The following is a 26,153-nucleotide window of genomic DNA, read 5'->3' as shown; positions in this document are numbered from 1 at the left end:
TATCTAATAACAATAACATTTCCTAATAATAACAGTAATCCTTGTTATAAGTAGCAGTATTTCAATTAGGAGGCGCGATTTGGGCGGAACCTGGAAGGCGGATGGGATTGGGAAAGGCGGTGGGCAGGAGGGAGGACATTCCAAGGCAAGCGCGGTCTTCCTGAGCCAGGGGCCAACCTCCAGGAGCCAGGGGAGGGGACGCGGGAAGGGCGGACGGAACTCGCCGCCAAGGCGTCCCTCCCTCACCCGCTCCAGGCCTTCACCCCTAGTAGAGAGCGCAACCTGGCGGGGGAGCAAGTCTCGCACTGGCTTCGCCCTGAATGGGAAGATGCAGCCTTCGCCTGCCCGGGCCAAGCTAGGGCGTGCCGCCTGCTGTCCAGCCTCCCAGAGGAGGGGTAAAGCGAGGGGGCATAGGAGGCGACCCGGCAGCATCCACCAAACCTCCCAGCCGCGCTGGCAGCCCGCCTCCGGGGCCGCTGCTGTCCTGGCCCGCCTCCACCCTTCCCTCCCCGCCGGGGCCCCTGCTTCCTAAGGCAGCCCCGGGATCCGAGGCGCCCGGCGCGCCCCCCTTTGCCCTCCCCTCCCCGACTCCGGGATTCCCAGGCTCCGGAACCCAGGCTGGGCGGGCAGTGGCGGGCAGCTAGGCAGGGAGCGAGTGAGGGAGGGGGCTGGCCGGCCTCTGAAGTCGGCCCCAAGTTACATGTGGGAAGCGGTGGCTATGACGCAAGTTTGCAGGGGGCCCTGGGCTCGGAGGGAGCGCGCCAGAGCAGCTCCTCTCTGTGCAGTTGCAACCGAAGAAGAAAAAAGCCCGGAGCAGCACCTCAGGCCGCCTTCGCCTTCGCCGGGCCCAGCTGCGCACCCCCGCCCCCCGACGGCCGCCAAGCGCGCAGACCCTGCACGGAGCAGCCCCCGCCGGACCCCGGGCGCGCGGACTGGGTTTCCTCGCTGTGGCTGGCTTTTTTTTTTTTTTTTTTTTTTTGCTACGCTTGCCAACCTGTCAGCTGATGGACCTCATCACCCATAGTGGCGCATGTAGCTCGGCCGCAGCTCGCTCCATTCACGCCGCGCCCTTCAAGCCCGCCCGCGGCCCCCGCACCCGGAGCTCGTGGGGAGGCGCGCAGACCCTGGCCACCACTCGCCCCCGGGGGCCAGCGCCCCTCTCGCCCGGGCCTCGCGCCGCCCTGGGGGGCGCTGCAAATAGTCCTTTGTTTACATGCAATTCCTTACTCCGCGGAAGGAGGCCGGGGGAGTGCTGAGTTTTCACCAGCTGTTTCCCGCCTTGAAACAGACATCTGATCAGCTGCAAACACACACACACACACACACACACACATATACACACGCCCGGGGAGGCAGGCCGGAGAGACCTCCCTCCCGCCCCTCCCGCCCGCCTCCCTCCCCTCGCCGCCGCCGCAGCCAGCATCTGGGACCGGCCGATTCTGCACCTCCGTCCGGCGCTGCCCTTTGATTCGGATTTCCATCTTGTATTCTCCGGCGGACCGCGGGACCTGGCTCGTGCAGAGGAGGGGGGCCGATCGCTATGGAGTATTTCATGGTGCCCACTCAGAAGGTGCCCTCTTTGCAACATTTCAGGAAAACAGAGAAAGAAGTGATAGGAGGGCTCTGTAGGTGTGTACTCCTCCTCCCCCTCACCCCCTTCCCACGATTGCAGCCCCCGGCTAGTCCGCCCCGGCGGGCGCGAGTGTGCGCACGCATGGCCCGCGCCGCGGACCCTCTCGCCTTTCTTAGCCGCGGGGGTGGCTGCAGCCCTGCGCGCCAGGCTCGGGCCGCTCGGGGACCCTCCTCCCTCTGAACGTGGGGGCCCCCAGCGGCCCCGGTCACTTTTGTCGGCTGCAGGCGGGCGAGTCGCGACGTTTGTAAATTGCAAACAGACCCACGTGGTTCTGCAGCAGTCCCGGCCATGCTTGGTGCTGGTGGCTTTCCCCCCCCTCGCTTCCTCCTCCCCCCTCCTGCGGCGGCTTCCTTCCTCTCCCTCCTTCATCGCTCTCTCTGGGCGCCCCCTGCAAGGGGGTCTGAGGGGCCCGGGGCGCGCGTGGGGCCGCGGCGCGGACGGCTACAATGCAGCTAAGCCGCGGCTCCAAGCGCGGGGGGGCGGGCGGGGAGCCGGGTGGTGTGTTTGCAGGGAGCGGCTGCAGCGGGGTCGGGGGGGCGTGCTGGAGTCGGGGTGCGGGAGTGGGCGGGACCCGAGGGGCCGGCGCGGCCCGCCGGGAGCGCCGTGGACCCGGGCACGTTGGCGGCCACTCGCTAGCTTGCCGCCCGCGCCCGGGCGCTGTTTACTAGCGAGGCCTGGACGTGACTCTGCAGCCCTCTTGGAGTAGGCGGACCTCAGCGCGCCGCCTCGCGGGAGCAGTAGTTCTCCGCGCCGCGTCGGTGCGGCATTGTGGGAGTTGTAGGCGCGCCTGGGCCACGCTTTACCCGCACAAAGCTCTGACCCCGCGGGCGGGGTGGGCGAGGCAGGCCGGGTGCGGGGCTTTTGGGGGAAGGGGCATTAGAGGTCGCCCCTAGCCTCACCAGGCCGCTGCCCGCCGCACGTGGGTCTCCGCTGCAAACTTTCTGGTCTCGTGCCCCTCCCCCCAGCCATAAACCGAAAGCGTCCGGTTGCCCAGCAGGCTGGGTGGGTGGGTGGATGGGTGGTCCGAGATCCGTAACCTTCCCCAGGAGGCACTTTCTTAGTTTGGCCCGGGTTGCTCCGGATATACCCTTTACCGAAGAGTTATGGGTTAGCGGAATCGCCCTGGACAGTTGTTAAAATGCACACGCCCGCAATTCCGATCGCTAGGAGAAGGGCCTGGGCATCTGCATATTGAACACAACCTGCGGGACGGCGATACTGCGTGGGTTGTTCTCTGCGGGTCCAAGTTTGGGACCTGTGGCCCTTTTCCTGCCGTGCTACTTTAGGAGCGAAATGGCTCCCCAGGGCTGGGGCCACGTGCTCTGCGGTCCTGGGCAGGCAAGGCGGGGATTGAGGGAGGAGGAGCCGCAGGCGGTGTGGCCCAGGCTGGTCGACACCAGGGGTTGCAGAAACCAGGTTGGGGGAAGGTTGCTGCACACGTATACACCCCCAACACCCCCCGCCCCTCGCACACACCAGGGCTCCCACCTTAACTACTCTTAAGTTCAAGGTGGTGGGCAGTCAGCAGCACCACCCTGAGTGTTGGCCCTTCCCTAAAGACCACCTAGAGGGCTTAGCTGTAATAAGTGGAAAGAAAAAAAAAATTCTGGAGCACATAATGCATTGTAGGGATTCGTTTTGCGAGATTTTTCTCACTGAATTGTCACAATCTTCCTCTGAGTAAAGTGGCTTTATGATTTCTGTGTGGGTGGAGGATAGGTTTGGGAAGGAACAGGTAGGGCAAGTGGTGGGGCTGGGACTTGAACTCTGATCCCAGAGCCCTGCTCTTACCCTGAGCTGCTGATTGCTCAGAGGGTGCGTGGGCAGTGAGGAGGTGGGTTGAGCTGCCCCAGATGCTGGAGTGGACATTCTGGGCCTGATCCCAGGCAGGCTTGGTACCATAGGACCCTCTGGTTGCCAGGCCTGGGCCTTGGCCGCGTCCTCTCTCGGCCCCCTAGGACTCCAGCTTGACCTGTTCCTCTTCCAAGCCCCCCTTCAGAGGAGTCCAGCAGTCCCTTAGGGACCAAGTGCCCCAGAGTTGGGCACGGGGACTACTCAGCTTGTCCAGCTGTGAGACAGTTGTCAGCCCATGCACTGGGTGTGGATTTGGGGCCTCTGGGTTTTTTCATTTTCAGGAGGAGCTGCCTGGTGAGGTAGGATTGAGTGTGGGTTGGGTGGGGCCTTCGGGCCGGATATACTCGCTTCTCAGGCTGGTGGACTTTGCTTCATCCCTCAGTGACTAGCAGGGCTCCCTGCTTCTCTCCTCAGTCTCCCCGAGGGGACAGTACCGTACAGCGGGGGGCCGTACCCGACAGCGGCACGCACATAAGCTGTGTGGTTTTGGACATGTTGCCTAACTGCTCTCAGCCTCCGTAAAATGGAGCACCTGTGAAGTTTGGCCATGTGTGTGGAAAGTGCCTGGTAGCTATTAAGTGGCACTCAGATTCTTAGAAGCAGGAGCATGGTGGTGTTAAAGAGTTTACCTACTGCCTGCCATAGGGGGGAAAGAGACCATCTCCCCTCAGAAGGAGTTAGAGAACAATTAGGGACTTTGGAGTGTGTTGGGTCCCTGATCTGGTATTTACGAGGCACCTACTTCGTGCTGGGATTGAGGACACCACAATGAACGAGAACTTGCTCCCGTTCTAAGAGCTGGAAGTCTCATGGTGCTACAGGACAAGTCAGTTTCCTTAGAGCCATGGGTTCTCCTGGGATCCTGGGTACAAACTCTGAAAAAACAAGGCATCGTGTTATCCTCAGTCTGTCTCCCTTATTTTTTTCCTCCATCTCTTTTAAACTTCACCACGACCCTATGAAGTGAGGCAGTATTCCCCTGTTTTATAGATGGGGGAACTGAGGCTTTCAGAGACTAAGTGGCTAAGCTTGGGGTTCCACAGCTAGTAAGTGGCAGGGCTGGAGTTTCCACTTGAACCCAGTGCAGGGCTCCCTCTGAGGGGCTGGAGAAGCTGTGGGGAGGGGGTGTTTCTGATGGGAACAACCTGGACGTGGTTTGTTCTGGGACTGAGGGCAGGGTGTATGGATAGAAGCAGTGGGGATGGGCGAGGGCCCCGGGCTGCTTCAGTACCTGCTGCAGAGAGAAGGATGGGGGCCTTGGGCATCCTTAATGAGAGGGTCGTCTTCCTCCTGTCCTCCTTTTGGGGTATGGGAGAAACCCTGCGTGGGCTTTCCCATCTCTGACTGTGTAGACATTGAGTGGTGGGTGTGTGAGTGACTTCGGGGCAGTGTGAAATGAGAGTTCTCAGTGGCTAATTTGAGGCTGGAGCTGGGCAGGGGTGTGTGGGGATTAGGGGATACCAGTTTGCCCTTGGGCTAGGCAGGAGGAACAGGTACAGATCCGGATCTAGAATTGAAGAGCCAGCTTCCTGCCCTTGAGCCTCTGGTTGGGATGTGGGCATTATTCCGGGGGATGTCTTGGGGGCACCCAGGTAGAGGGGGTGGCAGCTCTGGTCTTGGCACTGGAGGCTGGTACGCAAACAGTTCCTTGGCCATTGGCTGCCCAGCCCCAGGAGACTGGCTGGCTGAGGCTCTCAGGGAGGGAGACAAGTAAGAGAGAGCATCTGTGGACCAGGCCTCACTGCTCACCTGGGTGGGTCTGAAGTTGATGTGAAGGAGGTGGAGGACCTTACAATTACTGTAAATCATGTTTACTTCTGCAAAACTCAGAAAGAAATGTAAGAAACTTTCAGGTGTTTGCAGAAAAATCCACTTTATCTAGTAGAGTAGCAGCGAGAAATGGTAATTAGCCATCCTGTATAGGAACCCCTGGATGGCCACGATTCCACTCATCAGAACCCCTGGTTAGTCTGCATTCTATTAAAGAAACTTCCAGGGCTATTTAGGTGAGTTGGCCTTGGTGGCAGCCTAAGTCCCTATGAGGAACTGTGGCTTTGGGGTGAAGTCTGTTTTCTGGGACTTAAGTCTGTACTAGGTTAACCAGCAGCTGGTTCCTGAACCAGGAGGCTGGGCTGATGGACTTGGTGGTAAAGGGGACAGGATAGAACATTCGGAAGAGCTAGGATGAGGAGGCCCTTTCTCCCTGCCTGGACGCCAGGCCCCTTCCTTCTGGGAACTTCTGGGCTGGGGCCTTCAGGCCTGGGGCCCTGTAGTCTCCTTTGGTGTCTCCCAAGCTCGTGGGCATCCTGGAGAGAAGGGAGGGGCTGAACGTTGGCTTCCCTGGGCTGAGGTTTCATGGGCAGATGAGCTGGCTGGTGGGGCTGTGGCAGTGGTGGGGGGCAGTGGGTGTTGAGTTCTGGCTTCAGCCTGGGGAGTTGGTGGGACTTGGGGGCTGGGAAGTGCAGGAGGTGCGTTGCAGCTGTACCCTGCTATGCCCGCTCTCATGGTGTGATCTTGGGCAATTCACTTCACTTCTGGGCCTCGTCCTGTCCCACCATTTGTCAGGAGGGCCAGGGCGCTGCCTCTTGAGGCCACACACAGGGCTCTGGTAAGCAGGGTTATGTGTGAGCCCTCAGTAGAGGGTGCCACCCCTGGGTGGCAGAGGAGAGCATTCATTTTGGCTCCTGCAGGTGCCTGTGGTGCCCTGGTGTGGCTGCCTGACCTTGGACATGTCACTTCCCCTCCCCAAACCCTAGATTCCTCTTTGCAACGCAGCCACCCAACTGGGTGTCCATGGTAGTCAGACAGGGAAAAATATAAAAAGTTCTGTGAGTGATAGTAAGAGCTAACCTGATGGCAGTGCACACCCATGCTCAATCCTTTCTACAGGGGTGACTGTCTCCTGTCTCTCGGGGTGTCCGGCTCTGAGGGATGGTGCAGAGCCCACTCTGCCCTGTGGGTAAGAGCAGGGCTCTGGGATCAGGGTTCAAGTCCCAGCCCCAGCGCTTACTGTAGCTGTTCCTTTCCCAAGCGTCAGTGTCCTCATGCCATAAGGCCGCTTAACTCAAAGGAAGATTGAGATGGTTCAGTGAGAAAATTCCAGCAAAGTGAGTCCTTAGCACATTACATTAAGAACTCAAGACTTCTTTATATTTTATTTTATTTTATTCTTTTGGCCATGTCCCTTGGCTTGTAGGATATTAGTTCCCCAACCAGGGATTGAACCCCAGCCCACCAAATGAAAGTGCCAAGTCCTAACCATGAGACCACCAGGTTAAAACAGTAACTCTATTGCTAGGGTCTCCAGGTGGGCCTTCTGGAAGGGCCAGCACTGAGGGTGACCCAGGGCTGGAGGTGGGTCTCCTTTTTGACCCCTTACCACTCTGGTCAGCTCTGGCCTGTGGGCATCACCAGGGAGTACCCAGGGGTGGGATAAGTGGGGGCATGGGGCAGTCTCTCCCTGTATCTCTCCAGGGCAGGGATGGGGAAGCTCCCAGACAGATCTCAGTCACTCAGTGGCTTGGCTTCCTAAGGATATTTCTCCCTGTGTCTTTACAGTTTTTTTTTTTTTTTGGCTGTGCTGTGTGGCATGTGGGATCCTAGTTCCCCGACCAGGGATCAAACCCGTGCCCCGTGCAGCGGAAGTGCAGAGTCTCAACCACTGGACCACGAGGGAAGTCCCCCCTCCCCATGTCTTTAATCCACCTGCCGCAGAGGGTCTGGAGGGCACTGCCAGACCCAGGAGCCTGGACTCAGTTCTGATCCACCCCCCAACCCCCCCCCCCCCACCCCACCCCGCCTGCAAAGGGGTAGGCAAGCCACTGAGCATCAGGTCTCTGACCTGCATCCTCCCCTTTTCACCATCACCCCCACTGTAGGGGCAGGGAAACTGACAGAAGGGAGGTGCCCCTGGCCCAGAAGTGGGGGAGCCAGATGCCCAGCTGTATGACCCTAAAATTGTGTCCGTCCCACTCTGAGCCCTAAGTCTCATTTGTAAATAGGGGTCATCGGCCACCTTTCCAGTGCTGTGAGGGAACTGTATCTTGGGGAGGGTCCCAGGGAGATGCTGGGGGTGCTGGTGGAGGACAGGGCTTCAGACACCCAGCAGCAGCAGATGTGGAGCCTGCTCCCAGCCCACCCCCAGCTGACCACCCTCTCTGTGGGGGGAGGAGGCAGAGACCCAGGAGGGGGCAAGAGCGAGTTTAGGGTCCCTCAGGGAGCTGAGGGGGGACAGGTGGGGCAGGCCGGGGGGCCAGCAAGGCCTTGGTTGTATCTAGCTGTTACAGATGTGCTCCTCTCCTAGGTTTCCAAGCAAACTCCTTTTTGCCTAGGGATGGGCATGGGGGCCTGGGCACCTACCTCTTTGAGCCCAGGCTCCCCCACCAATGGAACAAGGCTGCCCAGAATCCTTTCCCCATTCTCCTAGACCCAGAGGTGTGAGCTCTCTTGGCCCAGGCCTGGACCAGGTCACCCCAGGAGGGCCCCTCAGGAAGAAGCCAGGGCTGTGGCTTTGGGTGGGGCTGGTGGCCTCTTCTGGGAGCCCAGCATCTGGAAGCCATCAGTTCAGGGGCGGGGGAGTTGCAGGAGAGGGCCTGGAAGGGGAGCATGCCTCCTCCAGGCCACACACAGGCCCACCTCTCGGGAGCAGTGGCGTTAGGCCCACAGGCCCTGCTGCCATCTCTGCCTCCTGCCAATGCCTCTCGGCAGGCAGCCTCGCCCCCTACCGCTTGCTGCCTTCTCTCTCACCCCACTGGCTGCTGCTCCTGCAAGATGCAATCACATAATATGCAATAACATTGCCTACTGCGTGCTGGGAGCCTCGATTCTCTGGCACAGGGTGGGCTTGCCTTTTGGGATGGTTGGGCTTCAGGGAGAACTGTCCCCAGGGGAGGTTGGCTGGGTCCTCTTCCTGGAGTGAGTGGTACCTGTCTTGTCTTTGAAGCCTTAGCTCAGGGTCTGGGTCCAGGCTGGGGGCTTACGTAGTAGCTTGTGGCTGTGGGGGTGGGAAGGGAGGAGGGACATCTCCCTCAGTCCTCAAGCCTGCGACCTTGAAGGAGGGGGTCTAGGTGCATAGCAAGGAGCTCAGAGGTGTCCCAAGAGCAGGTGTCTCTGATTATCACCTGAGGCCACCTGCATCAGAATCACAGGGATTCTTAGCCATGTGGGTTTCTGGGCCCCACTCAGACCTGCTGGCCAGACACTGGGCTCGGGACCTGGGGTCTGCATGCTTATTTTGACACCCAGGCATCCCAGAGCACGCTACTCCATCAGCCCCCAATCTGCTGGGGGTGTAAGAAGCATCAGACAGAGCTGGTATCTTCTGTAGTGGGAGGGATGCCTGTTACACTTAGGCCCCTCTGGAGAGGAATTGTAAAGACAGGGGCCACTGGGGGCAGGGCATGGAGGGCGCCCAGCCTGAGCCTGTCCCTGTCCTCCCCGCAGCCTTGCCAACATTCCATTGACCCCTGAGACTCAGCGGGACCAGGAGCGGCGGATTCGGCGGGAGATTGCTAACAGCAACGAGCGGAGGCGCATGCAGAGCATCAACGCGGGGTTCCAGTCCCTCAAGACCCTCATCCCCCACACAGATGGAGAGAAGCTCAGCAAGGTGGGCAAGTGCCAGGAGGACTTCCTGGAGGAGGTGGTGGGCTGGAGCAGGGAGATTCGGAAAACACTGTCAGCCAGGGTCCCTGATTTGTCTGTCCCTCTTGCCCTCAGGCAGCCATTCTCCAGCAAACGGCCGAATACATCTTCTCCCTGGAGCAGGAGAAGACCAGGCTTCTGCAGCAGAACACACAGCTCAAGCGCTTTATCCAGGTAGCGCCCTGCCCTCCTCCTGACTCCCTCTCACTGACATGGGCGTGTCCGGGCCCAACCACTGGCTTGGGACTGTGATGTGGCTGTGGGTCCCTTCTTCCCCACCAACCTGCCTACTTCTGGCACTTGCGTTCCTGCCCAGGCCCTGATTTAGCCAGGGTCAAGTGCAGTGGAGTGGGCTCTGGAAGGAACTGGGTGACTTTGGGAAGCAAGTGCATTCTGCCTCCTTTCCCAGCCTTGGCTTTCTGGTGGATTTGCACACTGGGGCTCCCCAGTGCCGGTGCACCTGGGTTTGACAGCTTTGGGGGGCTGTGATGGAGCTTCCCACCCCCACACCCGGTGGTGGTGGTGGTGGGTGTATGCAGTGTCACAGCACACTCACCGACCCCTTGGGGTCCTCAGGAGCTGAGCGGCTCATCCCCCAAGCGGCGGCGGGCAGAGGACAAGGACGAGGGCATCGGCTCGCCCGACATCTGGGAGGACGAGAAGGCGGAGGACCTGCGGCGGGAGATGATCGAGCTGCGGCAGCAGCTGGACAAGGAGCGCTCGGTGCGCATGATGCTGGAGGAGCAGGTGAGGCAGGTGGGCGGGCAGGTGGGGGATGCTGTCCAGCTCTCTTCCTTTTCTCCTGTTATTTACGGGAGCTCCTGCTTTGTGCCAGGCCTAGGAGAAGGGTGTCCAGTGGGGAGCAAACCAGACAGGTCCCAGTCCTTGGGGGTCACCGTCTGCCTGGGGAGAGATGAGTCAATGGCTCTCACATCGTAATTATGCAGCTGTGATAAAGGCCACACCGGATGGGTGGGCATCAGGAGGGGGACCTGGGCTGGTTCCAGATGGGCCGCCCCATAGCTTCTCTGTGGAAGTGACCTGAGCTGAGGGTGGGAGGGCGAGTCTCACCGCTGACCAGGCAGAGAGGGGAGAAGGGTGCTCCAGGCAGAGAGAACAGCATGGGCAAAGGCCTGGGGCTGGAGGCAGGCAGGGAGGGAGCATGGCATGAGGGGGGCTGCACGGGAGGGGAGCAGAGTCAGGGCGGGCCTGGCTGGCTATGGTCAGGACTTTGGTCTCCACCCCGAGGGTGGCAGGGAGGCTGACCTCAGCAGTCTGTGGGCCCCGAGCTGGGGGAGGTGCCAGGGTGTGGCCTGGATCCTACCCCTGAGCCTGCCGTTCCACCCCCAGGTGCGCTCGCTGGAGGCCCACATGTACCCGGAAAAGCTCAAGGTGATCGCACAGCAGGTGCAGCTGCAACAGCAGCAGGAGCAGGTGCGGCTGCTGCACCAGGAGAAGCTGGAGCGGGAACAACAGCACCTGCGGACCCAGGTGAGCAGGAGGTGCCTGGAGGGGCAGTTTGGGCCTGGGCCTGGGCCAGGGCTCTCAGACTCAATGTTGGTGCCTCTGGGTGTCTAGCAGGGTGGGCCCCGGGCCTAAATCATGGTAATGCAGATGTTCCTGGCTTCCAGGTGTCTTGCATACATTATTCCATTGAATCCTTGTTGTAGCCCTTTGAGGCCTGAGCTGTTATTACTCCTGTTTACTGATAAGGAACTGGAGGCACAGAAAAGTTCAGTAACACACCAGTATCCTCAGCAGTTTGGGGCAAGGATTTGGACCCCGGACACCTAAATTCAGCCTGAACTCCCGACCACCACTGTGTTTGTTAGATGTGAAGTGCTGGCTTGGCTCTGGAGAGGGAAGGGCCATGCAGTCTTAGACAGCCTAAAGCCCCTCTCCAGGCCACCTTTTCTTCATTCTTAAAATAAGAGGGGTGGGAGGGGTCACAAACTGGACAGCCTCCAGCGAGTGAAGGAGGCCGATGGGCTGGGGTGATCGGTGGAGGCTCTCCAGGAAGTGGGCAGAGGGAGATGGTTTTGGAGGGCCGTCCCACACCCTCTGTGGCGGACAGAAGGGAAGGGGCAGCTCCCAGAACCTTCGTAGAAAGACTGAGGGCCTCTGTCTTGCAGCTTCTGCCCACTCCAGCCCCTACCCACCACCCCACGGTGATCGTGCCGGCGCCAGCGCCCCCTCCCTCCCACCACATCAATGTCGTCACCATGGGCCCCTCCTCGGTCATCAACTCTGTTTCAACATCCCGGCAAAATCTGGACACCATTGTGCAGGTACCTGGCTTGGGGAGGGGGCAACGCATGGGGGGTCGTCCTCTGGGAATGGTCCCTTTGTGGGGAGACAAGAAAGTGGGCGACTGGCGGGGATTGAGACAGAGCTTGAGCTTTGTGGGGAGGAAGTCTGGAAGCCAGATGGGTCTCCATCTCTGCATCTGGGGTGAGGGGCAGAGAGGGGGGACTGGATGGCCCGGAAGACCCCATTCCTTCTCTCCACGTGGCATTTGCTGAGGGGGGTCCTTTGTTCCCGGAGCCCCTGCTTTCAGAGTTCCTGCATCCAGCTCTTGGGTTGGTCCAGGACCTGGGATGGGGGTGGAGGGGGCAGTGACCGGTTGGGTGGCAGTGAAGCCTGGCTTCACTGTCAGCTCTGAAGGTCGAACCTGAAGTCACTATTGTGCCCAGCCTGGGGCAGAGATCTCTTGGGAGGCCCAACAACATTGCAAAGAAACAATTAACCCAAAACGCCCAAACAGAATAAAGGCCATCAACCCCTGGAACTTGAGTTGCACATAAACCCGAAAAATTGAATAATAAAATTTATAACAGAGACCTTCCATAAGCCAACAGGCAGGCTTTGAAATATATAAGTGAGCGTAAGAAGCTTGTGACTTCACGCAGCTGGGCACTGTCTCCCCTCCAAGTCTTTTTCAGCTCAGCAGAGGGCTTCTGAAGTTTGTTTCTCCTGATTCTGGCAGGCTGCCCCTGCTTTGCCAGGCTTGCTTCTGGACCTTTCTGGGGGGTGTGTGGGTGGTGGGGGAGATGGTGGCTGTCCACATGGCCCCGCCATCCTCATGGCAGCTTCTCCGCCAGGCGATTCAGCACATCGAGGGCACCCAGGAAAGGCAGGAGCAGGAGGAGGAGCAGCGTCGAGCCGTCATCGTGAAGCCGGTCCGCAACTGCCCCGAGGCCCACGCCTCCGACACCGCCTCCGATTCGGAGGCCTCGGACAGCGACGCCATGGACCAGAGCCGGGAGGAGCCAGTGGGGAACGGGGGTCTTCCCTGACCACCCCCCAGCCCTCCTCTCCCTTCTGGGGGCTGGAGGGGGCGGGGCAGCAACTGGGAGACATGAGGGTGAACGAGTGAGGAATTTTTACAAAATTACGGCATCATTTGGGTCTCTTTTATGACCTCTTTTTCAATACTGTAAATCGACCTTTGAGTGAAGCCACCCAACCCGAGGTCCGGGGCTGGGGCGGCAGGAGCGCGTGGCAGCACCGGGACACCTGGGGCTGGGCCTCGGCCCTGGAGGCTGGGGAAGTGGACATGGAGGTGCCTGGCCTCTCTCGCCAAAAAGCATTTTTTCATTGAAACATGTTTTTAAGAACAGGGAAAATCAAACAAAACCCCAAGGTATTTCTGCCGTCCCCAGAGCCAGCCCTATGACCGTCAGTTTTTAATTCCCCCTTCCCTCCTCTTTTTGGTGTTCTTTCTCCTTTAAGCACTTACACGGGTTGGGGGTCTGGCTGGGTCGGGGCTCTCGGGGTCCGGGGGTCTCCGTTGCTTCTCGGTTGGGGTTTGCTGCTGCCCTTCTTCCCTCCCCTCCCTGTCTCAGCACTAGGAATCGCCACTCTCCACCACTGTCCGGCCCCCACCTCTCCCTCCAGGTTTCCCATCTTCCACCCCAAAAAAGTCTTTGTCTTTCTCTTTTTGTTTTGTTTGTTGTTGGTTCTTTTTTGGTTTTAGTTTTGTTTTTGTTTTTTTTTGTTTTGTTTTTTTTTTTACAATTTTGAGGTCTTTGTGTTCAAGGAGAAGCTATTATATTTTGTTAAGAAAGTGGGGGGAAAAAACCAAGAGGCCACTGTGCCTTTATAAAGAAACAAAATAAAGTTTGTACTTTGTTTTTTAGATTCTGTGTCTCCTGGATGTGTGCTGTCATGAGGAGCTGGCGAAGGCTTCCTGGGGTAGCGTAGGGGGTGTTCTCTGGGCCCACTGGAGGGGATTGGATGTGGGTGAGTGTGATGACTCCCCCAACTTATGTGTGGTGTTATGATGAGAAATTGGCATCCTTAGATTCCCTGGGTTTACTCTGGGGATTCTGCAAAGATGGGAGATGATGTTGGGGCTGAGGTGAGTGGCTCCCAACTCCTCCTTGGTGGGAGGCAAGGAGAGAATGAACAACCAAGCCATAGGTTCCTGTCTCCTAGAGAAAGGACACAAGATGCTCAGTGGTCCTGATTGATCCCTAGGCTTTGCAACTTCCTCACCTTGTGTAACCCTTGGAACTTCAGTATCCTCATCTATAGAAGAGAAGTGAGCACTCCCTTATGGTGTGGTGTTTAAGAGCTCAGGTCCTGGGGTTGGTCTGCTGGTGATCAGATCCACCTTGGGCAAACCACTTGATCTTTGAGACTCAGTTTTCTCATCTGAAAGTTGAGAATCATAATGGCACGAGGACATTACATCTTAATTGGTAAGGAGGTGGTCCTTTAAATTCCTTAATCCTCCATGACCAGAGATTGCTTTATAATGTGTCCCTCTTGACCTCCTTTTCCTCAGGTACATGACAGGTACGTGGGGACTGAGGCCAGAGAGGAAGAATAGCTGATTCACATCTCACCCCACAATGAATGCCTCCAGACAGGAATTTGTTGAATAGAAAGGCAGGCAGGAGCCTGCATTTTTTTTTTTTTAAGTGAAATTCACATAACTTAAAATTAAGCATTTAGAAGGGAACAATTCAGTGGCATTTACTACATTACTATGCTGTGCAACCATCACCTCTATCTCATTCCAAAACATTTCTCACTCCAAAATGAACCCCTTATCCATTAATCAGTCTCTCCCCATTCCTCCCTTCTCTGAGCCCTTGATAACCACCAATCTACTTTTTGTTTTTTTAGTGTTTAAAGAAATTAAAGTGTAATTTAACTTCGGTAAAAATTCACTTTTTAGTTTTTGCTTGTGGGAGTTTTGACAAATGTGTAACCATCACCATAATTAAGATATAGTTTCTTCATCCTTGCGTTCCCCTATGTCCCTTTGTGGTCCACCCAGACCCTGGCAACCACCGACCAATCTATTCCTATGGTTCCTATAGTTTTGCCTTTTTCAAAATGTCATATACTATAAATATATTAATTTACAGTATATGACATTACATATTTAGCTTGAGTCTGGCTTCTTTCACTTAGCATTATTACTGTAGTTTTCTCTTTGGGGATATATTTAGATATATTTACATAAATTAAATGCGTGTTTGAGGGAACCGTCTTCGCTAGGATATGGGCGGGGACGCCCCTTCCCAAGGCCAGCAGAGCGACCCCTTTTGGCCAGGTGCAAGGCGCGTCCGACGGGTTCCAGGCAGCTCCTGAGAGGGTCAATAGAGGGCGCTATGGAACCAGGACGTCTGGCCTAGCAAGGCGGAGGCTCCGCCTCCTTCCGGTGTCTGTGGAACTACGCAGTTCCTATAGGCCAGAGGCGCGGCTCAGGGGCGGGGCCAGGGGAATACCCCAAGCCCAGACCTGTCGTGGCGCGCCCAGCGGCCGTAGGCTGTCTCACCAGCAGGCGGCGGGAATCAGGGGCGCGGCCTCCGTCCCGCCTCTTCCGGGACTCGCTCCGCCCCGCCCCTCGGTGCGCATGCTCCTTGGTGCCTCAGGCCATCTCGCGCGCTCCGGACTGCAAGCTCCTCTGGCCCAGGCTCGGCCCCGCCCCGCGCGCTCTCACGCACGCTCCGCACGCAAACGCCGCGAACCCGCGGTTCCTGCGTGTCCTCCGCGTGGAGGCGCTCGCCGGCTTTCCCGCTCGCGTCCCTCGGAGTACGTGGCCGCGGGTGGTGGCGCCTGCGCTGCCCGGCGGAAGTCCGGCACGCTGCACACGTGACTTACGACGGTCTAGAGGCAGCGGTCAGAGAGGAACAAGAGACGTTAATTTTAATAGCACGTTTCCTTTTAACCCACAGTGTCTGAAACGTTGCCATTTCCGCACAGGTGATGAATGCAAGAAACTACCCACGAAGTATCTCATTCCTTTCTTCCTGCCGAGTCTGGGAGCCCTGTGTGTATCTTGCACTGGCTACACCTCCGTGGGTACGGCCGCGGATCCGGGCGTCGGGGGCAAGTGGGAGCCAGGCCAGGGGGTCGGAAAGGGCACGGTATCCTGCGGGCAGTGCGGACACTGGCCTGGGAGGAGGAAGAAGTGGAGACGGTGTGGGAACCAGATCGTAGAGGACTTCCAAGCCACGCTAAGAAGCTTGGACTTTATTTTTTGTGATGGGAAGGGGTCTAGGAGAGACACGATCAACGCAAAGTTCAACAAAACCTGTCTTAAAAACCTTTTTATTGAAGTACCGTATAAAGTACACTCAGAAGAGGGCTCATAACTGAAGTGTTTAGCTCCGTGAATTTTCACAAACTGAATAAACACCCGTGTAGCCGGCACCGCACCAAGCCCTCAAGTGGTTAATTTTTGGAAGTATAGAAATGTACAGGGAGGCCCCCTGCACCCTTCACCCCGCCTCTCCCAGTGCTAGCGTCTTGTTTGCCTAATGTATGGTATGGAAACCAGGTGATCGCTGTCAGTGCCCACCACAGGGCTTATTCAGATTTTACAGTTTTACATGCTCTCACTTACGTATGTGTGTGTACAGTTGCTCTGTACCATTTTGCAGCAGCAATGTTTGAGAATTGGAGTTGCTGTGCAACCTCATCAGCACTTGATATTGTCAGATCATTATATTTTTCAGTTGTTTTTTTTTTTCAGCAAATTTGGTAGGTGTAGAGTGGAATCTCACCACAGTTTTATTTATTTATTTATTTTTGTCCACACAGCCTGGCATGCGGGATCTTAGTTTCCCGACAAGTGATGAAACCTGCACCCTCCACAGTGAAAGCACAGAGTCCTAACCAGTGGATCATCAGGGAGTTCCCCACAGTTTTAATTTCTGTCACTATAGATTAATTTTGTCAATTTAATTAATTTATTTATTTTTAAATTTTGGTTGTGCCACACAGCTTGCAGGATCTCAGTTCCCTGACCAAGGATTGAACTCCAGGACACAGCAGTGAAAGTGCTGAATCCTAATAACCACTAGACCACCAGGGAACTCCCTAGTTTTGTTTATTTTAGATCTTCATACAAATCATACAGTATATATACTCTTTTTGTCTGGCTTCTCTTAATATAATTTTTTGAGATTCATGTATGGTTTTGTGTATAATAGCAGTTTGTTCATTTTTATTGCTAAGAATATTGCATTGTATGAACAGACCACAAAGTTGTTTAGCCAGTCACCTAACAGTGGACATTTAGGTTGCTTCCAACTTAACGGCTATTATGAATATATTTTAGTAGATGCTGTCCCCCAAATAGATTGTACTAGGCTATTGTGCTAGGTATTTGCTGTCCCCCAAATAAATTGTGCTAGGCAGTGTGGCTGTGGAGGGACATTCTAAGCATGTGACTCTCTTTGGTGATGGTTTCTTCGGGAGGGAGCTAGGCATTCTTGGTTCCTGGTGGCCTCCCCCACCCTATTTTAAGGTCTTTGTTAGGGATTAAATCTCATGGGAAATGTATGTCTGCTCTGATCTCAAGGATCATTACATTACACCGTGTCCTCTTTGTGAAGATCCTCAGAAGAAATTCCTGTTGAATCTCAGCAGCAGAAATAATTTCACTTCTCCCGAACAGTTGGCTTGTTCTTATTTTAAGGACACTGTGAATTGGCAAGTGATCAAGTTACACACATGGGAAGACTTACGTATGTAGTGCCGTTTGCTTTTGTATCAGCCTTACAAATGGCTCCATTTTGTGTGCCTGCCTTTGTGTGGTTTTCATCTCCTGTTGCGTCCAATTCTTGCTTTCTTGGTGTACTTTATGGATATTTGGAAGTCATCTTTATGCTTTCCTGGCACAGGGTGGGTTATGATAAATAAATGCTGCTTGTTGCCCTGATTTCGGGGCATCCCTGTCAGCAGGGCATTCGCACCAACTCTGTGAGATGTTTGAAGGGTTGTCTAGTGGAAAGGGGTGGGGGGGGAGGGGGCTTCCTGTGACCTTGGCCACCTTAGCTGTTGGTTAACTGGCCTCAGACAAGTACATAAAGCACATGCAAATCCTCCAGCCGCCTTTGTAGTCTCTGGCTCTCCCCTATCCCACCCGAGCCCATCCCATGGGTCCTTCTTTATCCGGCTGCCTCTCTGTGCTTTCCTGGATGCTACCATCCTTGTGGCATTTGTCTTTCTCCCTCTCTCTGGAGTTCTGTGTGCCTCCCTTGCCCTGCAAGTCCTGCGCTAGGGGTGAGGTTAGTGCCATCCCCTGCCTTGGTCCCCTCTCTCCTCTTGCCCTGCTGAGTTGCAGCTTCTGGTGTTGATTGACGTGAGCGTGTGCTGGCTGAGAGGAGGGGTAGGACTGGGGGCTGGGGGGCAGGTTGGGCCCTGAATCCGGCAGCTGTAGGAAGGAATGAGCTCCCCAAACCAGCTCTTCCCCCACCACACCCCTGGTGTTGAAAAGGAGCTAGGAGTGACAGCTGCAGAGTTTCCTGAATTAGGGGGCCTAGGTCACAGGTTCCTGCTGGTATGGCCTGTCTCTGTGGCTGCCTCAGGATCAAGTTCAAGAGGAAATGGCAAAGTGATTGGAGAAGGCTGCGGTGCTGTACACATTCCAGAGATTCGTTGTCTGCCTCACGTTGCCTCCCCTCCTGTGGGAGATAGAGAGGATGCTCTGAAAATTTGGAAAGAGAATTGACGAAAATCTGTTCCCTTGTAGGGAGGAGGAATTGTCTGGGGTGGACGGGCGCAGAGGGTTAGTGGGGGGCTGCATGTTTGAGATCAGGGGAGAGGCGGTCTCCATTCCCTAGGGGACTCTCGTGGTGCGTGTCCCTGGCTTCCTGCGGGAAGGTGCGGTGGCAGGTGAGGAGGAGATCTGGAGCATTGTGGCTGGTTGTGGGCCTCACCTCGTATTCAAAACAGCAGAATTAATGCTCTCTGGTAGTGAGTTCCCTGTCACTGGAGGTATTCAAACAGAGGTCTCTGTCAGAGCTATTATGGGGGGGATTCCTGCACTGGGTATGAATTTGGGTCCTTCTAAGGTAGATAGCCTCTAATTCCTGAGGTAAATGGAAAGGTTCTCTCAGTGAGGGCTACTTCAGAAGAAATGAAATCTGCTGACACCTTGATTTTGGACTTAAACAGCCTCCAGAACTATGAGAAAATAAATTTCTGTTTAAGTCCCCAGTCTGTGGTATTTTGTTATGGCAACCCTAGCAAACTAATATACTGTCCTTTTGTGACTTTTGTTTCACATAGCATAGCATTTTCAAGGTTTATCTATGTTGTAGCATATATTAGTTTTTTTTTTAATGGCTGAATAATATCCCATTGTATGGATGGACCACATTCTGTTTATCCATTCATCTACTGATGGACGCCTCGGCTTTTTTTCACCTTTTGGCTGTTGTGAATCATTGCTGGCTGTACAAGGATCTGTTTGAGCTCAGACAGGGCATGTTTAAATCAAATGCAGTCAACCCTTTAAGCAGTGCTGGGCTCACCCTCCCTGTCTGCCTGGCTTGGGTTCCTGTGGTTTCTCTGACCCTCTCTCTGTCCTGCACCCCCCGCCCCCTGTCACAGCCCTCCACTCTCTTCCCTGCCCTGCTAATTCCTCTCCCCACCCCCCCATGGATGACATTCACTTGATTGATGGGAGAAGCCCCGGGTTTGTGAGTCAGGCAGCTCCGGGTTCAGGTCCAGCAGCTCCGTTCTGAGTTGGTGACATTGAACAAGTCCCTTCAGCCCTGAGCCTCGGGCTCCACTGTGAGGTGGTAACGTCCGCCTCTTGTCCCTTGAAGCCCCTGGTGGGGCGGGCGCCTCCTTGGCTTGGACGTCCTTTTCTTTCCCGTGACCGAGCGCTGCCTCCTCCCTCACGGGGAGCGCCCCCCCAGCCCCCCAGCGTGCACATGGGTTAGAAGACTCAGTGTTGGTGTGTCGGTCAGGGTCTCCCGAGAAACAGCCAAGGGGATATGTGTTTACGGAGGGAGGTTGTGGGGACCGGAAAGTCGGAAATGCACGGGGGAGGCGGCAGCTGGAGAGTCAGGCGAGTCCACGAGTCCAAGTTGCTGTCTAGTCTGAACGCAGAACTCCTTCCTCCTCGGGGGACCTCAGTCTTTTCTCTTAAGGCCTTCAACTGATTGGGTGAGGCCCACCCACATTAGGGAAGATGGTCTGCTTGAGTCAGAGGCTGTGGATTTAAATGTTAGGCACATCTGGAAAACACCCACACAGCAACATTCAGACTGATGTTTGACCACACAGGTGGGCCACATGGCCTTGTCAGGTTGACACATAAAGTTAACCATTGCAATCGATAACTCATCAGTTCTCTTCAAACTGATCTATAGATTCATCCTAATCCAATTAAACTCCAAGAAGGCTTTTAAAAAAACAACTGACAGGCTGATTCCAAAATTCATGTGGAAGTGCATGAAAGGGACGAGAATAGTCAAAACAACTTTAAAAAAGAAGATCAAAGTTGGAGACTTCACACTACCTGTTTTCAAGATTTATTAGGAAGCTATGGTGATCAAGATAGTGAGGTATTAGTGAGGGGATAGACACATAGATCAATGGAACAGAATGTAGTCCAGAAATAGATTCACACATATATGGTCAATTGATTTTCAAAAAAAGGTGCAAAGGCAATTCAGTGGCCATTTTAACAAATGGCCAGTTGTGCTGGAACAACTGGACATCCATTTGTAAAAATCTAAATCTTGCTCCACATCTTGCAACATATTAAAAAAAATGGCAGAAAATGGATTATAGGTCTAAATGTAAAACCTGAAACTATTACATTTCTAGAAGAAAACAGGAAAAAAACTTTGTGACCTTGGGTTAGGCAAAGAGTTCTTCAGTATGACACCAAAGGCATAATTCATAAAATAACAAATTGATCAATTGTACTTGATAAAAATTAAGAACTTCTGCCATTTGAAAGACACATGTGAATGAAAAGTTAAGCCACAGACTTGGAGAAACTATTTATGAATGATGTTTCTGATAAACAGCTTGTCTCCAGCGTATGTAAAGAACTCTTAAAACTCAAAAAAAGAGGGGTCTTCCCTGGTGGCACAGTGGTTGAGAGTCCGCCTGCCGATGCAGGGGACACGGGTTCGCGCCCCGGTCCGGGAGGATCCTGCGTGCCGCGGAGCGGCTGGGCCTGTGAGCCATGGCCGCTGAGCCTGCGCGTCCAGAGCCTGAGCTCCGTGGCGGGAGAGGCCACAGCAGTGAGAGGCCCGCGTACCGCAAAACAAAACAAAACAAAACAAAAACTCAATAAAAGAAAACAACCGGTAAAAAATAGGCAAAAGATTTGAACAGGCACTTCATCGAAGATGCACTGAAGAAGTGGATGACAGGGACTTCCCTGCTGGTCCAGTGGTTAGGACTCCATGCTTCCACTGCCGGGAGCCCGGGTTCAGTCCCTGGTTGGGGAACCTGCAAGCCGCATGGTGCGGCCAAAAAACCCCCCCAAAAAACCAAAAGAGAAGTGGATGACAGATATACACATGGGAAGATGCTTAATATCATTAGTCGTTAGGAAAATGCAAATTAAACCTACAATGCAATATCACTACACACCTGTAAAGATGACTAAAATTTCAAAGACTGACCAAGTGCTGGCAAGGATGTGGAGGAAGTGGTGGTGGGAACGTAAAACAGTACAGTCACCTTAGAAAAAAATTTAAGGGGGCGAGGGATAAATTAGGAGTTTGGGATCAACATATACACATTACTATATATAAAATATATAAACAACAAGGACCTGCTGTATAGCACAAGGAACTATACTCAATACCTTGTAATAACCTAGAATGGAAAAGAATATAAAAAAGAATATATATATATATGTAACTGAATCACTTTGCTGTACACCTGAAACACAATATTGTAAATCAACTATACTTCAATAAAAATTTTAAAAAATTAATTAATAAAAGAAAGAAAAAATTTAAACACCTACCAGCCAATCTACTCCTAGGTACTTACCCAAGAGAAATGAAAGCGTATGTCATAATGAATTGTACACAAACGTTCATAGCAGCTTTATTGGTAATAGCCAAAACTTGGAAACCACCCAAAAGTTTCTCAATAGATGATGGATAACAAACTGTAGTCCATCCAGGCCATGGAATCAGGATCAAAAGGAGTGAACTATCCATACGTGCTGCAATGTGAAGAAATCTCAGCGTAATTATGCTACGTGAAAGAAGCCAGATAAAAAGAGCGCATATGGGAAGATTCCATTTATATCAAAATCTAGGAAATGCAAACAAACGTGTAGTGACAGGAAGCAGATCAGTGGTTGCCTGGGAAGGGGTAGGAGGGAGGGACATGAGGAAAATTCGGGAGTGAGGAATCTTCGTTATTTTGATGGTGGTTATGTACGTGTGTCAAAATGTATTGAATTCTACACTTTTAATACACTGTTTGCTGTGTGGCCATTGTACCTCAATAAAGCCATTTTAAATGTGAAGCACGTGAAAGATGCCAAACTGACTTTCGCCCTTTCCTCCACAGCCGACTGTCACCCCCACAGGGACCCCCCTTCCCAGCAGGACCAGCCAGTGCTACCCCTCCTAGAACTGGCTTTCAGGGGCCATCATGTGCCCTCAGGAAAAGTGCATTAAGTAGCACATAGCAGAGGCACCGCTGGAAAGGGATCTGTCCCTCCACTGTCTGACCGACCACACTCAGAGCATCCAATGCACCTCCTCGCTCCCCTTTTTTCCCTCCCGTCAGCATTCTGTCTCTTCCAGAGGCCTGGGAAGGTGAAGCTCCTCATCATCGACCTCAAAGGTTGGGTCGCGGGGTTTCCTTAACTAACCATCGAGGCTCTCCCCTCCTGACCTTCGGGGAGGGGCTAAAACCTGTGTCAGTGGCTGTCGAATAGGCCCTTCGTTCACAAAACTGAAGCGTGTGAAGGTCACTGATTGCCCAGACTTCAGCTCAAGTTATGCAGATGCTGGGGAGACTCGGTTCCTGAGTCCCAGAACTGACCCAAAGGACGCCCCACGTTTTCTCTGCTACCCCGCCCCGTGACCCCTGTCACGTGACCCCAGGCAGCTAGGGGAGAGAATCCAGACGGGACCTGCCTTCCGGGGTCGGGTCGGCAGCTGGCGCAGCAGGGTCACAGCAGCCTCCTTGCAGCCTCTGGGGTCTGAGCTGCTTGCCCATCATGTCCGTCCAGTTGCCCTAGTGACTGTGTGACCCTTCTCCCCCGCCCTGCGCTGCCACCCACCCTATAAATAGAGGCGAGGAGCAGCTGGGCTCTCTTGGCAGTCACGATGAAGGCGCTGGTCCTGCTCTGCTGCTTCGTGGCCTCGCTTCTGCTCCCAGGACAAGCAGGTATGACCCCTGCCCTGTCAGCCAGGCCAGACTGCGACCCCCATGAGCCCCCGAGGTTTTATGTTTACCATGGGGTGGGAGGCTCGGGCGGGAGATGGAGGATGAGGCCTCCGTGATTCCTGGAGCTGATGGCAGACCTTTGCTCCCAGCCGGTCTCACCGAGAAGGCACAGGGTGTGGAGACCTGAGAGCACTTGGGGCTTGTGGGGAGGCCAGAGGGAGCGGAAGCCGTGACCCGAGAAGTGCAGGCAGGTGCAAGGCCTGGAGCAGGGGGCCAGGGCCAGAGACAAGGGCTGGCCAGTAGATGCTGTGGAAGAGAACCCCAAAAGTCAAGACTAGAGCCTCCTAGATGGACAGAAGACCCCGATCTTGGAGGTGGAGGGGCCCCTGGAGGTCGTTGAGTTGACCCTTCCACCTGGTGGAGATCGCAGAGGCCTGGCTTTGCATGAGTGAGGGCGGGGTGGGGGGGCACGGCTTGGAAACAATGGGACAGAGTGGGGGTCAGTTTGGGACAGGATTGGAGATAAAAGTTGGGGATCAGGCTGGAAACCAAATTGGACACAGTTCAGAGGAGGAATGGAACCCACTCGAGTGAAGCTGGGCTAGGCTGGGGGCTTCATCGGAAGGGGGCTGGGGCCTGCGTGCCGTGGTTTTCCTTTGACATCTCAGCACTTTGTGTGGCAGAGGCAGTGGCTCTGGTTACGGCATGGGGGTTATTTATAGGCATGGAAGGGGTACCTGAGCATTTTGCCACCTTTGTTCCCAAGACTCCTGGGTCTGAGTTCCTCTCAGGGATGCTCCAGGGGTGCTCTGGGGACCCCCCAGGAACCCGGAACTCCTGCTTTGCCTTTTCACGACGTCTGGCTTCATCTGGGCTGGGGATCGTGGGGCCTGGGAGCTTCTGTTTCTTGAGGTCCCAGACCCAGGCAGGAGAGCCTGCGGCAGGCAGGAGAAGCAGCCATTCCCTGGGGGGTTAGAGACCAAGGTGGGGGGCTCTGGCCTCACCTGTGCCACTGGGCCCTGCCCTTGTCTGCCCTTGAGTTAATTTGGGCTCCGTGGGGCTGCAGTGGCGAGGATTCCAAGCGGCTGTCAGGCAGCTAAGTATGGAAACAGCCGTGTCATTTGATCCTGAGCCCGGGATCCACTGCCACCCTCTCCCCAGCTCCGCCCGGCCCCAGCTGCCACCTCGCTCTGCTTCCACGCCGCTGCCCCAGGAACTTTTAGCCTTTTAGGGACATCCTTTATCTTTCCTTCCACGAAGGGAACTGGACATCTGGAATGTTCCACAGGCCTCATTGGGGGATCTTGCTGTTGGGATAGGAGGCGGGTGGGTGCTCTGTGCAAAAATCCTCTCTTTGCAGGCCCTTTCCTTCCCAAACTCTGCGGTGTGACCCTGACCTGGCTTCTGGGAAAGGGTTGTCCACCAGTGTGCGAGGTTCCCGCCCTCCTCACCCCAGCTCAGGACTTGGGCTGTGCGTTCTTCCCGGCGGTGGGCTTTCTCACCCCTCCAGTTGCATATTGCACACCCCAAAGACTGCTTCCTCCTGAGATACCCGGGGGAGATTTCAGCCATAAGAGTGGCTTCCCCCCACCCGCATAATGACAGTCCTTCCTACTGGTTGACTTTCCCCTAAAATATGCCACCCGGTAAATGCCACCGTGCCCACAGGCAGCAGCTTTGGTCCTGAACTTCCCACCCCACTGCTGAATCCTCATTTCCATTCCCGTGTCACTCGCCTCTCACCTGTGGCAGCAGACTTCTCTCTAACTCCCCTTCCTACTTCCTGGGGGGACCGTACAGAGCTGCCCTTCCTTCTCTTGTGCCCATGTTGCTCCCGTGGCCCTCTGATCTGGGGTGATGGGCTCCACAGCCTCCCCCCGAACCCTGATCCACCCTAGTCCTTGGTCTCGGGGTCCTCCTCTTTGTCTCAGGGACCTGGCCTGGGGACAAGCCTGCTCAAGGACAGAGGAGAACGGCCCCAAGAGGGTTTACTCAGTCTGCTCATTGTCCAGGTAAGGGAGCAAAAGCCAGAGGCAAGAGAGCCATGTTCAAGGTCAGACAGCAATTCAGTGGCAGGCACACCCAGCCAGGACTAATCTTAGCCTACCTGGGAGTTTCTGTCCTCCCTCAGCTGCTCTCTCTCTGACAGGCCTCCTTGGATGCCCCAGTCCCTCTGTCTGTGGGCGTGAGGCCACAGGAGGCTAGCTTCCCTCGGGATACAGGTCAAGACTGATGCCTTTGAACTTTGACTCCTCAGAGAGCATGTGGGGTGGGATGGGAGAGGGGCTGAGAAAACATTGCTTTGGGCTTAAGCTGCTGGCATTTGTTAGGCCGAATTTGGGACATCCTTGTTTCCCATTACCTGCTTGAGGCAGAGATGGGGGGATGGCAGGTGTTCTGAGTCTGCTCATCTGTTTCCTCCAGCCCAGCCCTGGTTTGCAGACTTGCCCACCTGCTCTGGCCCCACCCTGACATCCAATGGAGAGAGGTTGGTTCACACTGGGGCTCCCTGGGCCCTCCATGAGCGATGGGGGTCTCTCAGGAACTCCTTCGTGACCCTTCCTCACCCACCCGGAAAGAGGCAGTTTTCATATACCCTCAGCACGGCAGCCCAGATACCACGATCCACCATGGGGAGGGCTCTGAGAAAAGGTCATGTGCTCAGGGGTCCCGGGGAGATAGCAGACCCCAGAAGCCTCTCCAGCCCTCCTGCAAGTTGTGTCCCCAGCAAGGTCCCCGACTCCTGGCTCAGTGCAGCTGGATGAGCCATAGGGAGCACGTGGTCCCCCGTGCTAGTCTGGATTTGCTCAATGGATGCAGCCCTCAGATGTGGGCACCTTGCCTGGTGGCCTGTGGAACCACAGTTTGGGAAATGCTGGCTTTGTCTCCCATCTGGGTGTGACAGTGAAGCTCAGACAGCTAGTTCAAGGGCTAGAGCTGGAATTCTGGGGCAGAAGGAGGTCCCGACGAGGCCAGTTGCATCCACCTGGCCCTTTGGTGCTCGCTTAGGTGTGGTGGGCTGGGAAGGAGCCTAATCCCTTTGGACACAGGAGAAGGATGGCTGGTCCTCCTTCAACATGGTCTGAGGGGCCAGTACAGGGCATAGATATGATGCCTTCTGGCCTGGAACAAGGGTGGTGGCTGGGGGAGGGGGGATGGGTGGGGTCTGCCGCTGTGGGATGCCCCTCCCCTACTCCAAATCCAATCTAAAGCTGGACTCACAGCCCCTTACATTTAAATATTGCTCGAGGATAGTGTAGGTCACAGCTGGCATGACCTTGTCAGAAAAAAAAAAAAGACCAGGATCATAAAAGAACCAATTTTAAAAGTTCATCTGGGGTCCTTATGAATTTTGGGTTCTGGGGGACATCTGGATGGAGATAGCTAGCTT

The 26,153-nt window shown here is 55.0% G+C and overlaps 1 protein-coding gene across 4 annotated transcripts; it reads left to right on the top strand.

The window, feature by feature from the left end:
* Positions 1-1,286: 1,286 nt before the first annotated feature.
* Positions 1,287-13,268, top strand: TFAP4 (transcription factor AP-4). 4 transcript variants are annotated; one of them, XM_029222182.1, is made up of 7 exons: positions 1,287-1,629; positions 8,930-9,095; positions 9,206-9,304; positions 9,707-9,877; positions 10,481-10,621; positions 11,263-11,418; positions 12,232-13,268. In XM_029222182.1, exons 1-7 carry the CDS (start codon positions 1,541-1,543, stop codon positions 12,424-12,426), a joined length of 1,017 nt encoding a protein of 338 aa, XP_029078015.1. In that variant the 5' UTR covers positions 1,287-1,540; the 3' UTR covers positions 12,427-13,268. The 4 variants fall into 4 exon arrangements, with proteins under 4 accessions (XP_029078015.1, XP_029078018.1, XP_029078017.1 ...); XM_029222185.1 differs by lacking the exon at positions 1,287-1,629 and adding an exon at positions 2,352-6,594 and having other exon boundaries at positions 12,232-13,209; XM_029222184.1 differs by lacking the exon at positions 1,287-1,629 and adding an exon at positions 7,767-8,324 and having other exon boundaries at positions 12,232-13,209.
* Positions 13,269-26,153: the final 12,885 nt, after the last annotated feature.

Source organism: Monodon monoceros, unplaced genomic scaffold (genome assembly GCF_005190385.1).
Source record: "Monodon monoceros isolate NGI ecotype Baffin Bay Population unplaced genomic scaffold, NGI_Narwhal_1 Super_Scaffold_13, whole genome shotgun sequence".
Taxonomy (NCBI): Eukaryota; Metazoa; Chordata; class Mammalia; order Artiodactyla; family Monodontidae; genus Monodon; species Monodon monoceros.
Note: the sequence above shows the minus strand (reverse complement) of the source record. Positions and strands in the feature narration are given on the sequence as shown.

Bases quoted from the DNA above. Each gene is read 5' to 3' on its own strand.
- TFAP4 (XM_029222182.1), top strand. From the start codon at position 1,541: ATGGAGTATTTCATGGTGCCCACTCAGAAGGTGCCCTCTTTGCAACAT. The intron at 1,630-8,929 runs GTGTGTACTCCT...TCCTCCCCGCAG, and splicing joins GTGATAGGAGGGCTCTGTAG to CCTTGCCAACATTCCATTGA. The intron at 9,878-10,480 runs GTGAGGCAGGTG...TTCCACCCCCAG, and splicing joins GCATGATGCTGGAGGAGCAG to GTGCGCTCGCTGGAGGCCCA.